The 16,020-nt window shown below is 41.4% G+C and overlaps 1 protein-coding gene across 1 annotated transcript in view; it reads left to right on the top strand.

Moving 5' to 3' along the window:
* ATR (ATR checkpoint kinase) overlaps nucleotides 1-16,020 on the top strand; it is a 49,200-nt gene that overhangs the window by 22,909 nt on the left and 10,271 nt on the right. Inside the window, exons 22-38 of the mRNA XM_083739017.1 lie at nucleotides 1,098-1,304; nucleotides 2,038-2,151; nucleotides 3,440-3,555; nucleotides 4,498-4,618; nucleotides 4,720-4,857; nucleotides 6,208-6,415; nucleotides 6,785-6,963; nucleotides 8,004-8,168; nucleotides 8,968-9,059; nucleotides 10,241-10,332; nucleotides 10,501-10,678; nucleotides 11,735-11,911; nucleotides 12,815-12,974; nucleotides 13,621-13,800; nucleotides 14,602-14,744; nucleotides 14,956-15,053; nucleotides 15,297-15,529. Coding sequence (XP_083595143.1) covers nucleotides 1,098-1,304; nucleotides 2,038-2,151; nucleotides 3,440-3,555; nucleotides 4,498-4,618; nucleotides 4,720-4,857; nucleotides 6,208-6,415; nucleotides 6,785-6,963; nucleotides 8,004-8,168; nucleotides 8,968-9,059; nucleotides 10,241-10,332; nucleotides 10,501-10,678; nucleotides 11,735-11,911; nucleotides 12,815-12,974; nucleotides 13,621-13,800; nucleotides 14,602-14,744; nucleotides 14,956-15,053; nucleotides 15,297-15,529 — 2,601 coding nt within the window. The remainder of the gene's footprint in view (nucleotides 1-1,097; nucleotides 1,305-2,037; nucleotides 2,152-3,439; nucleotides 3,556-4,497; nucleotides 4,619-4,719; nucleotides 4,858-6,207; nucleotides 6,416-6,784; nucleotides 6,964-8,003; nucleotides 8,169-8,967; nucleotides 9,060-10,240; nucleotides 10,333-10,500; nucleotides 10,679-11,734; nucleotides 11,912-12,814; nucleotides 12,975-13,620; nucleotides 13,801-14,601; nucleotides 14,745-14,955; nucleotides 15,054-15,296; nucleotides 15,530-16,020) is intronic.

The following is a 16,020-nucleotide window of genomic DNA, read 5'->3' as shown; positions in this document are numbered from 1 at the left end:
GATTTGTTGTATGTGGTGCATTCTTTCTTGTTGGCTTTTTAAAGTATCTGTTTCTTAATTCCACCTTAATGTGCACAATTGTACTCGCAGAGTAATTACTGGACAATAGGGAGCATTCCCCCACACATTCTCTAATGTTCGCCTTTTGTTTTTGAGCCCTTTCATTGGATTGCCCAGCACTGATTTAGCTTGGATAAGAGAAAGAGAGCTCCTTTAGTCACTTGTGGAGGATACCGAGCATTTAAGATTTATTCTAATCTGTTTTCTGGCCTGGATTCAAGATGGAAACCACTTTGGTTGCCCTGTTGGATGATTCATTCTGTGCACCCAGAAGTGTCAACCCCACATGCTACAATCAGAGACCCTTGACAGCCACTGAGGTGATGGGCAAGCCATAAATTTAAAGCACATTACTCTTACTCGAAGAGTCCTGGGAATGGTAGTTTATCCTTTCCCAGTTCCTAGGATTCTTCGGGTGAAGTCATGTACTTTAAATGTACAGTGGTACCTCAGTTTTCAAATGTCTCGGAAGTCGAACGTTTTGGTTTTCGAACGCTGAAAACCCAGAAGTAAATGCTTCTGTTTTCAACCACTTTTCCGAAGTCGAACGTGCTATGCGGCTTCTGTATTGAGTTTTCCGGAAGTAAATGCTTCCAGAAGTAAATGCTTCAGTTTTCGAACGTTTCGGAACTCAAATGGTCTTCCAGAACAGATTACGTTCGAAAACTGAGGTATCACTGTATAGTGTGTACATAGCCTGAGTTGAATGGGTTAATAACTGACCTGGTATAAGGGCCCCATCTTGTGTCTATTTCATTCGGTGTCTAGGGCCTAGTTTGTAGCATTAACTGTACTGAGTTTTTATTTTCCTTATAACTGTGCTACATAAAAAGAAGACATTAATAATTACATCTGTGTCTGTACTAGAATTGTGCTTAGATGTTCTAATTGTTTTATTGCTTGTGTGTTTGCTGCTCGGGACTCCTTTAGGAGGAAGGCTGGTATATGAATAAATAACAAAATAATTGATATGGTATCACATTGGAATATGAAGTATGCATGTATAACTTGCTCTCCCCCCCCCCACCCCTTCTTAGGAGAAGCTGATAAAATATGCAACGGATAGTGAAACTGTGGAGCCAGTCATTTCCCAGCTGGTGACTGCCCTTCTAATTGGCTGTCAGGATGTGAATTCTCATGCCCGGCTACTTTGTGGAGAATGTTTAGGTGAACTGGGAGCTATAGATCCAGGCAGGCTGGACTTCTCAACAAGCAACAACCAAGGAAAAGGGCTTACATTTGTGGTAAGGAATGCTAATACAGTCATACCTAGAGTTAAATATGCTTCAAGTTGAGCGCGTTCAAGTTGCGCTCCTTGGCAACCCAGAAGTAACGGAGCGTGTTACTTCTGGGTTTCGCCGCTTGTACATGCGCAGACGCTCAAAATGACGTCACGCGCAGAAGCGGCAAAAAGCAATGTGCGCATGTGCAGATGTGCCATCGTTAGTTACGTTTACCTCTAGATGCGAACGGGGCTCCGGAACGGATCCCGTTCGTATCTAGAGGTACCACTGTACCGGCATCTCATGTAGTGGTATCCTTGTATCAAGGCAAGGAGAAATCGGTAGTTGTATAGGGTTGTATGCAATGCTGCTGCTCTGCTCACACAACATACTTCTGAATGAACATTTTTTGTATGTGGCGGTTTCTCACTAAAGGATGAAGGGGGTCCTTTCCCAGCTTCATATTATAGGAAAGGGGGAGCTGCTGTAGTCTGTTACCATCTTTCCTTGCCCCTTCTTGGGCTGTTCTGGGTCGGTAGAGTGATCACTTGCTTTGCTGTTGCCTTTGCTGAATGCCTTTGCCCCGAGTGTTATGACTCTCATTGAAAGTCACGGTGTGACTTCAGTGACCCTGGAGGACTCCCCGCCCCCATCATTTCCTAATCCCAATTCGAAACTAGATTTTTTGGTAGTGACCAGGCAGAGGATATCAACAAAGCAGCTCATCTAAGAAATCTTACTGCTTTCCCCTAAGACTGGTGTAGAAGATCCAGATTTTGCTTATGGATTATTCATGGAGTTGACAAGAGCGTTCCTTGCTTATGCTGATAACGTCCGGGCTCAAGATTCTGCATCATATGCCATTCAGGTAAGGAAGGTTTGTTTGATACAACGGTATTGACAACTGCCTTTTTACCAAAAGGAAAAAAGGTGCTTGAGATTGATCTGGCCAGTAAGGTTTCACCACCCTCTCTTTTATTGGCTTAAGTAGCTTCAGCTGGGAGCTTCAATCCAAATACCAATTGCAGAAAACCTTTGCTTTACGATAATTCCTGTTCAAAATCTGGTTTGCAACTCTCATTTGAAAGCAAACTATGTTATATATATATATATATATATATATATATATATATTGCCATCATTTGTCTGTATCAGATAACCATAACATTTTCTTCATTGCTTCAGATGCCTTGTCAAGATTTATCTTTTTGCCCAGGCTTCTCCTGGACCCTGTTTTATGTGTCTGAATCTGTTTCATTTGCTTTTATATGCTTTTAGGTTGTGTTTTGTTTTCATGATATATTGCTTGTTTTTTGGACTGTTGTATATATATTTTAAAAATAGTAACATGATACAAATGCTTTTAAATAAAGGAATGTATTAAAATAGTATAAAGATTGCAAATATGGTGGTGAGTGTCCTCTGGAGGAGGAAAAACTTAAACATGTAGCAGAGTTCCCAAAAAATAACCAGAGGCAATTGTACTTCATCCAGCAGAGCTTTTACTGCTACTGAAGGCAAATGAGCATAATTGCCACAAATGCAATACATTCAGGACTGGCACAGTCCATAAGAAATCCAGTTGCAGCAGACTTAACTGAAACTTAACTTATAATAAGACTAAACCATAACACTATAAAATACAGAACACCACACCACAACAAAGAGAAAGAGAAAGTGAGTGAAACCCAGGCTCCTCCTGACCTGACTGTAACGGTCAGCATGATCTTGACAGAAAGGATAACAGAACCAGCTTAAACCAGCTGCACTCAGCTTCCCAGAAGGAATAACCTAAACATAAGAAACCTCCTGCCTGTTTCTTTCACGTAGAAAGAAACTTTCTAGAACCCTCCTGAACTAATCAGAATAGGAAAAATCTTTACACGTCAGATCAATACTTTCTGTACTAAGAAATGCAAACTAACAGTGAGAAAGTTAATTGGGAGTGGTGAAGAGGAGGGGCCACCTGAGGTACAGTCCTGACAGCCAGACCAGGGTTTTGCAGTGATGTCTTAAACTGGACTAGTGTGTCTAGCATGGATGAGGCAATGGAAGTTTTCATTTTCTGTTTCATTGCTTAAGAATACTTCATGTTGAATAGTTTATTCTGTACAGTGCTAATGTATTCATGTAAAACTTGCTCTCTCTCTTTTTAGGAGTTGCTTTCTATCTATGATTGTAGGGAGACAACCACTGACAGCTCAGGAGGCAAGCTTTGGAAAATGTTTCCTGATCATATTCAGGAAATATTAGAACCGCATTTAAGTACACGGTATGTGTGATGGCCACGTCCCAGCCAAGTCTTGGGCTGCTGTTTGAGTACTCACTGCCACCAGATAAGAGATTAATTATTATTTACCAGGCTAACCCTTCTCAGACAACCTCCGAAAGGCCCCCAGGGTCTCTCTGAAGCTTCCTTGGGTAACATAATATTAAAGCTCTAGGCTTGAGAGTGTTTATAATAGGCTGAGATCACACCAGGTTTATGAAACAAGGAACAAGTTTAATAAGATGAAAAAGACAGTACAGTTGGACCTTGGAAGTTGAACGGAATCCGTTCTGGAAGTCCGTTCAACTTCCAAAATGTTTGAAAACCAAATTGTGGCTTCTGATTCCTGCAGCCAGTCAGAATCCGCGGAAGCCCCGTTGGACGTTCAGCTTCCAAAAATAGTTTGCAAACTGGAGCAGTCACTTCCGAGTTTGCGACGTTCGGGAGCCAAAACATTCGGGAACTAAGCTGTTTGAAAACCAAGGTACGACTGTGTAAGACAAGCAAATGTTACGGCAAAAGAAAATTGAGGCCCCCAAATTACAAAAATATTCCCTTTGGAGCTAAAAGAAATCAAAATTGGATAAACACGACACACTTGTCAAATGCTTAAGCAGCCCCTAAACTCACCAAATTGCAAGGAGGCCTCTTGTTCCTGGAAGCCTTCCTTCGAAGCTTATCAAAATATCTGCAGATCACATCAGTTTCTCCCACTTGGCCACCCACATGCTTATATAGCTTCCCCATGTCCATTATGTGCCACTGCTCTTGGATTACTGGCTCAAGGAAGTTTAGAGCTCCTACGTTTACTGCCCTCAGAGAGAGATGTGCACTTAGTCACATCAGTAATGGTGGACACCTATGCCTAGAACATTGTTGTTTCATTGGTCTTCCTTTTCTGTTGAGCTAACACATACCAACAAGCTTTGGGAATTTTGTTTACAGATACAAGAGTTACCAGAAGGCTGTAAACTGGACTAAGGTTAAGAAGCCCATTTACTTTAGCAAATTAGGCAAAAATTTTGCAGACTGGTCAGCAACCTGGGCTGGTTACCTTATAACTAAGGTAAGAATAATGAGCACATACCTCAGTTAGATGAACTTTGCAATGTTACCTTGACCTCAGATTTCCAAGAGCTATGTTAAGCCGTGTAATTCTTGTTCCAGGTGCGACATGATCTTGCCAGTAAGGTTTTCAACTGCTGCAGCATTATGATGAAGAACGACTTCAAGGTGACAATCTATCTCCTTCCCCACATTCTTGTCTATGTTCTTTTGGGATGTAATCAGGAGGATCAGCAAGAGGTGAGAGCCCCTTTACCTGTATACTCCAAAAGTACTTGTGATGACCCTGCATACGTGGTTTGCCAATCACTTCCCTTAGTTCCAGGCAGTGGCGTAGCGTGGGTTGTCATCACCCCGGGCAAGGCAAGTAATTTGTGCCCCCTAACCCGTGGATTTGCGCCCCCTAACCCGTGGATTTGCGCCCCCTAACCCCCAACCCCCAGGTGTTGCGCCCGGTGCGGCCGTCCCCCCTGCACCCCCCACACTACGCCACTGGTTCCAGGTACAAAGAAAAACAAATTATGACTTTCGTTGTAGGGAGAAAGCTAGCTAGCAACATGCCTAAGAGCAATCTAGAAATTATGTATCTCAAAGCCATGGTGGAATCCTTGTTGCTGACTGTTTATGACTGTTCTTGATTATAATTGCAGCTTCCTACTACATTTGTCTGATATTTTTTTTAAATTTTTGGCACTCTGCTTTTGAAAAATAAGTTGGTGTCTGACTGGACTGTGGCATCCACTCTACACTCAATTCCCCCAGGATACCTGCCTCCGAGAGGACCCAAACCTGTTGCTGAAAAACAGCACATGCTGGTTCTAGGTGTGCTTGCATGTGGGTGGAACCCAGAAAATACACACAACCCAAGATTTGAAAAAGGAGATCTTCATTTATGGAATCTGGAGGATAAGAACATATACACCACTAATTTATGTGTGGGAATGCAGAGATATAGATGAAATTGGGGGTGCATGTGATTGTAGTTCTGACACATTCATGACTCTAAGCTGATAATTTGAGATGCACTATGCTAAGAGGAGGAAAAGAAAGAGTTTGGGAGTGTGGCAGATGTCATACAAATTTCCAGAAAGTATAGATTGTTAGCTGTACCTTTTTCTGGTTCAAACTGAGCCACTAGGGTGACGCAGATATGGAAGAGCCCTTAAACAGAAGCAGGAGTGGGGTGTTCCATGCTTGAAAACTTCCTTTTCTCCCCACTTCAAACCTGAATTGTCAGTGATCCCTTTCCAAAAGAAATCCAACAGGTTATGTCTTGTGAATGCAGAGTAAAACCACACAGTGGGGCTCAAATGTTGAACAGATAACATTTCAGATTGCATCATAAAAGGTGATCTGATGGGAAATGTTTTGCTTTATGTCCTGGGAAGACTAACTAACTACTAATATTTTGTTTTGTTAACAAGGTGGAGACAGAGAGAAGGGTTATTCACAGTAAACTGTTAACTATGGTTTGCTGTGACATGCAAATGAGGCAAAAACGTTAACCAGTCCTGAGTCTCTAAATGTAGTGCCGGTTTTCATAACAGCAGTAAGAATTCCAAGTTTGCTTTTTAATTATACATTGTCCAGGTGTTTGCTGAAATCATGACTGTTCTGAAAAACGACGACCCTTTTGCAAGACAATGTGAAGATAGCGCTTCGGATCTAAGCCACTTAAGCACACAGACAGTATTCTCCATGCTTGATCATCTAACGCATTGGGCTAGGTATAAATCCCAAAGGCTGAGTGCTGAGAAAGCTGCTAGGAAGTCGAATAAGGACCATGCAGAGCTTCAAGGTTAGCAGTTCCCTTGTGTTTCAGTTGTTCTTGCAAAGGTTTTGTTTGTCCATTTAACAGAATTTATACACTATTTGATTGTAGTAAAACCTCTAAGCAAATTACAAAAAAAATCAAAACTGTCAATAAAAACACAGTCAAAAACAATTACAATAAACGTCGAAAGGGATAAAAACGCACCCATGTCTCCATGTCTGGATAGACTTGCCTAAACAAAAATGTTCAGGTGCTGCTACACTGGAAGATTGATAGGCTCCTTGAGGCCAAACTTCTTGTGCCTTTTTAAGATTCCCTGATCCTAAGCCATTTACAGGGTTAATTCTAATTATGGCATATATATTTTTAAAAAAACACCTTTTTATTCTCTAGCACCAAATGAGGAATATGGAGAATATCAAAGCGTGGTCCGTTTTCTTGACCTCATCCCTCAGGATACTCTGGCTGCAGCTTCTTTTCGCTCCAAAGCATACACAAGAGCAGTAATGCACTTTGAATCATTCATCATGGAAAAGAAACAAAACATTCAGGAGCACCTTGGATTTCTTCAGGTTTAACTTTCTTGCTATAATGTAAAACAAACTTGAACTTCAGTGCTTCCAACTGTTTCTTTCTGTCCATTTTTATACTATGTAATTTTATTTGCTTTGCTTTTGTTTGCTGTGAGTGACCAGTTTTTGGTTCCCCCCCACCTCTTTTACTCTGTGGCATAAAGTAAAAAAAAAACACAGCTCACTTGTCTGGTAAGGCAAGTGCCACTTACTTTTCCTGAGCCTCACCATTTCAGGTAGGCCGTGCCATGTTTGTAGGAAAGACGAGAGCTCCTAATTGGCATGAAATTTAAAGTGAGATTGATTCACATTTGAGTGTGCTGATACAATAAATAGGTTTTATATTAAGAGAAATATAATTCAGTATTGGCAAAAGTAGGCTTTGATTATCTGAGAAAACATGAAAAGTCACTTTGGATCGCTTTTCAGAGGAAAAGAGAAGGAGACTTACCAGCATTTTGAGATCTATTAAATAGAATCTTGAACGTATCATGATACCTGTGAAGAAGTAATAATAATAATAATTTATTATTTATACCCCGCCCATCTGACTGGGTTTCCCCAGCCACTCTGGGTGGCTCCCAACAGAACACCAATAACAATAATAAAAAAGCAACAACGTCAAACATTAAAAACCTCCCGAAACAGGGCTGCCTTCAGATGTCTTCTAAAAGTCATATAGTGTTTATTTCCTTGACGTCTTATGGGAGGGCGTTCCACAGGGCGGGCGCCACTTCTGTGAAGGCCCTCTGCCTGGTTCCCTGTAACTTCGCTTCTCACAGTGAGGGAACCAGCAGAAGATCTTCAGAGGAGGACCTCAGTGTCTGGGCTGAACGATGGGAGTGGAGACACTCCTTCAGGTATACTGGACCAAGGCCGTTTAGGACTTTAAAGGTCAGCACCAACATTCTGGATTTTGCTTGGAAATGTACTATTGAATGCAACCTAGGGAAATTGTTCGCAAAGCTTTTAAGTTGTGGGTTATTTGGCTGGCCAGAATGCTTCCCAATGACGCTTATTTTTTTCCTGTTCACACAAAGAAATTGTATGCAGCTATGCATGAGCCAGATGGCGTAGAAGGAGTGAGTGCAATACGGAAGGCAGAGCCATCCCTCAAAGAACAGATCCTGGAACACGAAAGTATTGGCTTGTTGAGAGATGCCACAGCTTGCTATGACAGGGCAATGCAGATGGAGCCTGACCAGGTAAAACCTATATGTCTTCCTCATTCCTTTTGGCTTCCTCCACCTGTACAGCTACAGATGAGGAAAAACAATAATAAACAATGCAGTTGCATCTGATTTAGTATGTTTCCTAGAGAATGACACAATGGGCATACAGTGGTACCTCTGGTTACATACGCTTCAGGTTACATACGCTTCAGGTTACATACTCCGCTAACCCAGAAATAGTGCTTCAGGTTAAGTACTTTGCTTCAGGATAAGAACAGAAATCGTGCTCCAGTGGCGGTCCCATTAGCTAAAGTGGTGCTTCAGGTTAAGAACAGTTTCAGGTTAAGAACGGACCTCCGGAATGAATTAAGTACTTAACCCGAGGTACCACTGTATATTATGTAGCTTTGTTTGTCACTGGAGAACCATAGTAAAAATCAAGTCAATGCTTAGCTCCTCTACCTTTTTCGGCATCCAAGCCTAAATTTGTAGCCATTGTAAACTAACTACAACAATCATGCATTCTTCCCTTTTTCTCCTGTCTCCACTTGCTCTAATGTCTCCCTTATGCAGTTCCCTGGATGGAAGCCTCTTGAGCCAGGGAATCTATAACTTCATTCTTTGTAAAGAGAAACATGTGGGGTTGTGGCTAGGAAGGCCTAGATTTAAATTGAACCATGTAATTCACTGGGTGATGTTGGGCCAGTCACTCTCTCAGCATAACTTACCTCCTCAGGTTGGCTCTGAGGATAAAAAAAAGGAATGGGGACCATGTTTGCTTGCTTCAGCTCCAGGAGAGATACAAATGTGGTTTTTCTTTCCTCACTTCTAGATAATTCATTATCATGGTGTGGTGAAGTCTATGTTAGGTCTTGGTCAGTTGTCTACTGTAATCACTCAAGTGAATGGAGTACTTGCAAAGAGGTAATATGACTGATATGTTCTTTGTTAAAAAATATAAAGTATGTTCCGTTGCTCAAATGATGGAAAGCTTTATATGCTAACCTCTAAGGGTCTGGTGCAGATACAATGCTAGTTATCTGAAATACTCATTCTCTTCCCACCTCTTTACTGTTGTTTCCCTCAAACGTGGATTTAGTATTTGCCAACCTACTTTAGTGAATGCAAACCAGACCCTGAAGTAAGTTAAGAAATCTCACATGGCTAAGGTTCTAGAGAACCATCCATATCTCTGCACAGTATTACATGGGGAATAGTCTGTGAGTCATTCAGGGAGCAATGTCTGGTGTGTGCATCTAGTTTGCCAGGAGGGAGACTTGTTCTTGCCGCTCCCACTGTCTTCCCAGAAATGCCTTTTTGAGAAATGTGTTCCTGACCAAGTATCTAGTACCTTGGATTCTGAACCCCTTGGTACTCGGACGTTTTGGCTCCCAAACACGGCAAACCCGAAAGTGAGTGTTCCGGTTTGCGAACATTCTTTGGAACTGGAACGTCTGATGGGGCTTCTGCAGTTTCTGATTGGCCGCAGGCCGTGCTTTGGTTTCCGAACGTTTTGGAAGTCGAGCAGACTTCCGGAACAGATGCCGTTCAACTTCCAAGGTAAGACTGTATCCCATTTCCTAGGAGAAAATAGAAGAAGGGTACCATGCCTCTGCCTATAAACAAAAGAAGAATGGGAACTGTGGGGTTGCATGCTCCTCCCCTCCTTTGATGCTACTGACTCTTCACAGCCATAATCAGGATTCCCTCTTAACCAAGATACTGTTTCCATAGAGAGGGAACTTTCATTAGCAGCAACTCAGGTTAATGCTGGCGAAACCCCTGTTAAAGAACTGCAGGGGAAGACTTAAAAGCCATTAGGACACAAGTTAGAGTCCTGTTGGATCAGACCGGAAGCTCATCTTATTGAGCAGCTTGTTCTCTTGGTGGTAACCAGATGTCTAATGGAAACCCACAACCTTCCCTTCAGCAGAAGGACAATTGGATTCAATTCCTACAGAAAAAAAATCACACAATGGAGCAGCTTGAATAGCGCTCTCTCTCTCTCTCTCTCTCTCTCTCTCTCTCTCTCTGTGTGTGTGTGTGTGTGTGTGTCTTTCTCTGTATTCCATGTACTGACCTAAGTTTGCTTTTTACCTTCCTAGGCCTGAATGGACTTCTGAATTAAACATGTACAGAGTGGAGGCAGCCTGGAAACTGACACAGTGGGATTCTCTGGAGAATTACATAGCTGCAGGTAGCTATTTAGAACAAATGCCAAGATGGTATTTATTAGGCTGATGCTGGATAAATTTTTAATTTAAGCAAATATCAGATCTACAGTAAAATAATAATAATAATCTGTATTGTGTCGCTGCTGGATTACATTGAAATGAAAAAGTGATTTTTACTCTCTTTCTTTTAGATGAAAAGTCAAATACATGGAGTGTTAGGCTTGGACAGCTGTTACTCTCGGCCAAAAAGAAAGATGCTACCCGGTTCTATGAAACTTTGAAAGTTGTTCGAGCGGAGCAGATAGTTCCTCTTTCGGCAGCGAGTTTTGAAAGGGGGTCATATCAGCGAGGTTATGAATATATTATCAGGTGCAGCTTCCTTTTTGCATGTTCAGTGTCTCGAAGCATCAGATACTAGTTTAGCCTTTTATTTCGTGCACTGGGAGACATTTTTTGCTGAAACCATAATGCACATTTTTGACAGTGCTCATTTGGGATAACTAGGCTTATTCTTATGCATCTTGTTTCTGCTTCAGGCAAGAATCCAACATAGAAAATTTACTCGTGCATTTAAAAAACTATATTGGAGCCATGGCTATAGTCAAAAGGAGAGGTAGCCTACCTGGTGCCCTCCAAATGTTGCTTGTACTACAACTCGCATCAGCTCCAGCTAGCCTGGGCAGTGGCTGGGGAAGATGGAAATTGCAACCTTTTTTTCCCTTTTTTTTTAATGCTTTCACTTTTATCATAACTTTCTGGAGAAGAGGACAGGATATGAGATTTCTCGTGAGATTGCACTAGTTTTTAGGCATCTTCCGTACACTACAGTTGTGGTGGGGGAAGCAAAATGTTAGCAGGATTGTTCCATTTGGTACGCTGATGATAAATTCACATTGTGTATTTTGATCATTCAGTGTGCTTTGAATACATTATCTTGGTAACCCTCTGGAGTGGATTAATAGTATTAGTCCTTCCATCCCCATCTGCTTTACAGGGACACAGAGAAAGAGGCTTTGCATAGAACCATCTAGTGTAGGAGTTGAGAAACTGTGCCCCTCCAGATGTTGTTGGACTACAGATCCCAGCATTCCTGACCATTGTTCATGCTGGTTTAGACTGATGGGAGTTGTAATCCATGAACATCTGGAAGGCCACAGGTTCCCCGACCCTGATACAGAGATCATCTAGATCTGAGATTTGTATCTGGTAATCCCAGGTTGCTTGTGCTAGGTCTTCCGGGTCATTTCAGGATGTCCAAAAGTGTATCAATAGTTCTCTTGTGCATAGAGGAGACTATGCATACCACTGCCAGAAGGGGTTCATATTAAGATTACTGAGGGGATTGTTCATGCAGACAGTGAAACAGAATGAAAACACATGGCACCGTGTTGCTTATCAAGCTGATTTTGTTTTGTTTAACCGCAGGCTACACATGTTGTGTGAGTTGGAGCACAGCATTGGATCAATACTTCAGCAACCTGGTAGTGATTATGGTAAAGATTCTCTGAACTGGTGTGCTCGCATAGAAATGACGCAGAACTCATACAGGGCGAAAGAGCCCATCCTGGCACTTAGACGGGCTTTGCTCAGCCTCACTAAAAGGTGAAACCAGGCTTATTTTATGTGCTTTCTATCCTGAAACTTGGCTAAAATTGATTGAAATGTCATAATTAAACAAAAAGAAGCCCACTACCAATTCCTTCTAAAACACATAAGCTTATCTGTGGAAAGAAGCTTGGGTGTGTCCGAGATGTGGCTATTTCATTTAAGCTTTGCAACTACATATGAAGTGAAAATTAAGCTTTATGGTTGGGTGATTAGGCCGTAATTTTTCAGTATGTCGTGAGTCTACTGATCCTAAGTAAGATATATTTCCAGTTACAGATAGGGAGCCGTGTTGGTCTGCCATAGTCAAAACAAAATAAAAAAATTCCTTCCAGTAGCACCTTAAAGACCAACTAAGTTAGTTCTTTGTATGAGCTTTCGTGTGCATGCACACTTCTTCAGTGTATCTGAAGAAGTGTGCATGCACACGAAAGCTCATACCAAGAACTAACTTAGTTGGTCTTTAAGGTGCTACTGGAAGAAATTTTTTTATTTTGTTTTGACTAAGATATATTTATTCACATTGCTTGTAATGCAGACATTTGTGTTCCTAGCTAGACCTAGAGGCAGCTTTGCAGGGTGAGAATGATCCAGAGTGTCTTAATGTTGGAGCTATCAAAGATAATGTCATGTTGCAAGTCATCATGTAGACAATACTATGTAGTAGGTAGAACTCTGATGAATAGGATGACTCATAGGGGAAGGAACCAAAGCTTTATTTTAAACCAGTAGCTTGAATGAGGCTTGATAGCTAACAGGTAGCATGAACAATCGTCTTTTAAGACTGGCTAAATTTGTGGAACTGCTTTTAGACTCGGCATCTTTTGTACCTATTGACCACATTTCACAAGCAGTTCCTTTGATATATATTTTTTAAAACTTAAGTTTATATTTTTACAGAAAGGGTTACAGTGAGCAGATGGGAGAATGTTGGCTCCAAAGCGCTCGAGTCGCCCGTAAAGCAGGTCATCACCAAACAGCATATAACGCCCTCCTCAACGCTGGTGAATCCAAGTTATCTGAGCTATATGTAGAAAGAGCAAAGTGGCTGTGGTCCAAGGTAAGGAAGTTAAATAGATTAAAGCCTGCTGTCATGACACTAAGATTGGACTCTTCTTTGTCAGGGGGTGAGGCTGGGGATTCAGAAAAGATGAGGGAATTGCCCCCAAGGCCAGCCCCAGATGGATATAATACACCAGAAGTACATACACAAGTCTTTTGTGCCAGTGGTCCACAGTGGTTGTGATGTCATCGTCCGACTCCTGCTCAGAAGCTCACAGCCTCCTCCACTCCATCAGAGCTGTTGCCTGCTAAAGCAGACTGATCTTCTTTTAAAATGAAGAATCTCCTCTTTTCAGAGATGGAGCCAGCTGCTGAAATGCAGCTGCATCCTTATTTAAGGCTCAGCCGAGGATGGTTGCTGCTGAAGCAGTGTTCAAACTCTGCCACTGAAGCCTCACCTTCATACAGTTGAAGACAATCCCTCCAAGCAAGAGTGTATTCCTCCATGCATAAATGCGTGGAGCAAACAGAACATTTTATAGAAAGGTGTACAAGTTGGAAATCAATAAGTGAGGCTTCTTCTATATGTGAATTTATGGGCACATATCTGTAACTCTCTGGGTCATGATTTATTTACAGGGTTCCCACTTTGTAAAATTCGGAAAATGAATGCTAACTTATTGATAATGGTTTATCTTTTTTAGGGGGACGCTCATCAAGGTCTTATCATTCTTCAGAAGGGGGTTGACTTATGTTTTCCAGATAACCAAGTACCACCTGATACTAAAAGTAAACTTATTCATGGGCAAGCCCTGTTGCTGGTGGGAAGATTTATGGAAGAAACGGCCAACTTTGAGAGTAATGCCGTAATGAAAAAATATAAGGTAAGCACTAAACGTAGAGGAATTACGTGATACAGTGGTACCTCGGGTTACAGATGCTTCGGGTTACAGACACTTCAGGTTACAGACTCTGCTAACCCAGAAATAGTACGTCAGCGTAAGAACTTTGCTTCAGGATGAGAACAGAAAGCATGCGGCGGCAGCGCAGGGCCCCATTAGCTAAAGTGGTACCTCAGGTTAAGAACAGTTTCAGGTTAAGAACGGACCTCCAGAACGAATTAAGTTCTTAACCCAAGGTACCACTGTATATTGTAACATGTAAAGATGTAATAAAGGCGTGTTGAATTATATTGTATTGCTTTTCAGTTATTTGTGTATTTTTTCTAACTTGTACAGTTACATTTTGTAGGGCATTGTTCAAACATAACTGACTGAATGAGGAATTATATCCAGCATTATGCAAATTGAGTGCAATGTGCACAGTCCATCTTTCATTTCTGCTCTTCCCCACTGCCAGTCCTCTGTACCTCTAAAAAAAATGCTGGCAGAGGTGTCCAAACACTGTGGGGTACAGTGGATTGGGGGAAGGGAGTCACCTAATATTTGGCTGGAGGAATTTTCCACCCCTCATGCAAGGTTCCCGGTTTTCAGATGATACTCCTCTCTCCCTGTTGTCCACTGTAGCTCCATAAGATACAACCCTGACCTTCTGGAAATACTTTTTTGGAGTTCTAGGGGGCTACAAGGAGGAAGGAGGAAGGGAAGCTCAGTTGCACTGGTACAACCGAAGATTCTTAATTCTAACTATTCATTTCCACTCCCCTTCCCATTTTTCCCCCCCAGGATGTTACTACTTACTTGCCAGAATGGGAGAATGGACACTTCTACCTTGCTAAATACTATGATAAAGTGATGCCTACAGTAACAGAAAACAAGATGGAAAAACAGGGAGAACTGATTAAATATATTGTTATTCACTTTGGAAGGTTAGAAGGCACAGTTGCTGTTCTGTTGGTTCACTTAGCTATATTTGGTTATGTACATTAAATATCTGTCACTATGTAGCAGGTGGCTTGGGGTTGTGTTGATTTAGTAGGAGTGTGTACACAGCCTTAGTATGGGTTATGGGATTAAAGAACCATTTATATCATTTACAATTTTTCTATTAAAGATTACATGTCAGCCTTTTACTTTCAGATCCTTACATTTCGGAAATCAGTTCATCTACCAGTCGATGCCAAGAATGTTATCTCTGTGGCTTGACTTCGGAGCTAAAGCATATGAATGTGACAAAGGTAGGATTTTTTTTATATTAAAAAAAACCCACTTTCTACATTACCTAGAGACAATTTTCTTCTCTTTTTACACTAATTGCATTAGTTTCTGTATTCTGGACCTGGATGGTCCAGTTGGAGTGACCAGAAGTGAACTGGTATTGACTTTATGATATGTGCCATGATCCTTGAAAAGTAAATATCAGTGAAGATTTTCTGGATCCTCATAGCAGAATAAGGATTGTTTTACATCTTATCATCTAGGTAGTCGTCATGATCGTGCACAAATGAAAAACGACTTGGCTAAAATCAACAAGGCAATTACAGAGCACACCCAACTTTTGGCTCCTTACCAGTTTTTGACAGCTTTCTCTCAGCTGATTTCCCGAATCTGCCACTCCCATGATGATGTCTTTGTTGTTCTTATGGCAATCATTGCAAAGGTTTTTGTAACCTACCCTCAACAGGCAATGTGGATGATGACTGCTGTATCCAAGGTACCTTGATAAATACAGTTGCATCTCTCTCTCACGCCCTCTCTCTGTTTTTAGCTTTCTGTCTCCAAACAGAACAGCCAGTACAGTTTTCAGATACATGAGCAAATTCTGTTTGTGTGGAGTTTCCGCTTTCTTTTAAGGGTCCCTCATGCACAGTGGTCTTAATATATTAGATTTCCAGTCCCTCTTTAATTTTCTAATCAAATATCATTTTCTTAACTACAAGTAGAGGAAGCTGCAGTCAAGTCAGTTATTCTGAGTATTTTGAAACTGCATGACAGGTTGACTTCATTTATTTTAAATTTTTTATCCCAGGCAATCACCCTTCTAGACATTGAGCTAGCACAGATCTGCTTAGCTGCTTTATAACCTTCCTCATAGGCCCTTATTTGAAACCATGTTGTCTCACTTATATGTAGTATTTGCGTCTCATGAGGGCTCATCTGGGGCCTGCATTACTGTTTTTAAGATGCCAGGCAGATAAATTTTGG

This window comes from Podarcis gaigeae, assembly GCF_964106915.1.
Source record: "Podarcis gaigeae genome assembly, chromosome: 5".
NCBI lineage: Eukaryota > Metazoa > Chordata > Lepidosauria > Squamata > Lacertidae > Podarcis > Podarcis gaigeae.
The sequence above is the reverse complement of the archived record's forward strand: the minus strand, read 5'-3'. Positions and strand labels throughout refer to the sequence as shown.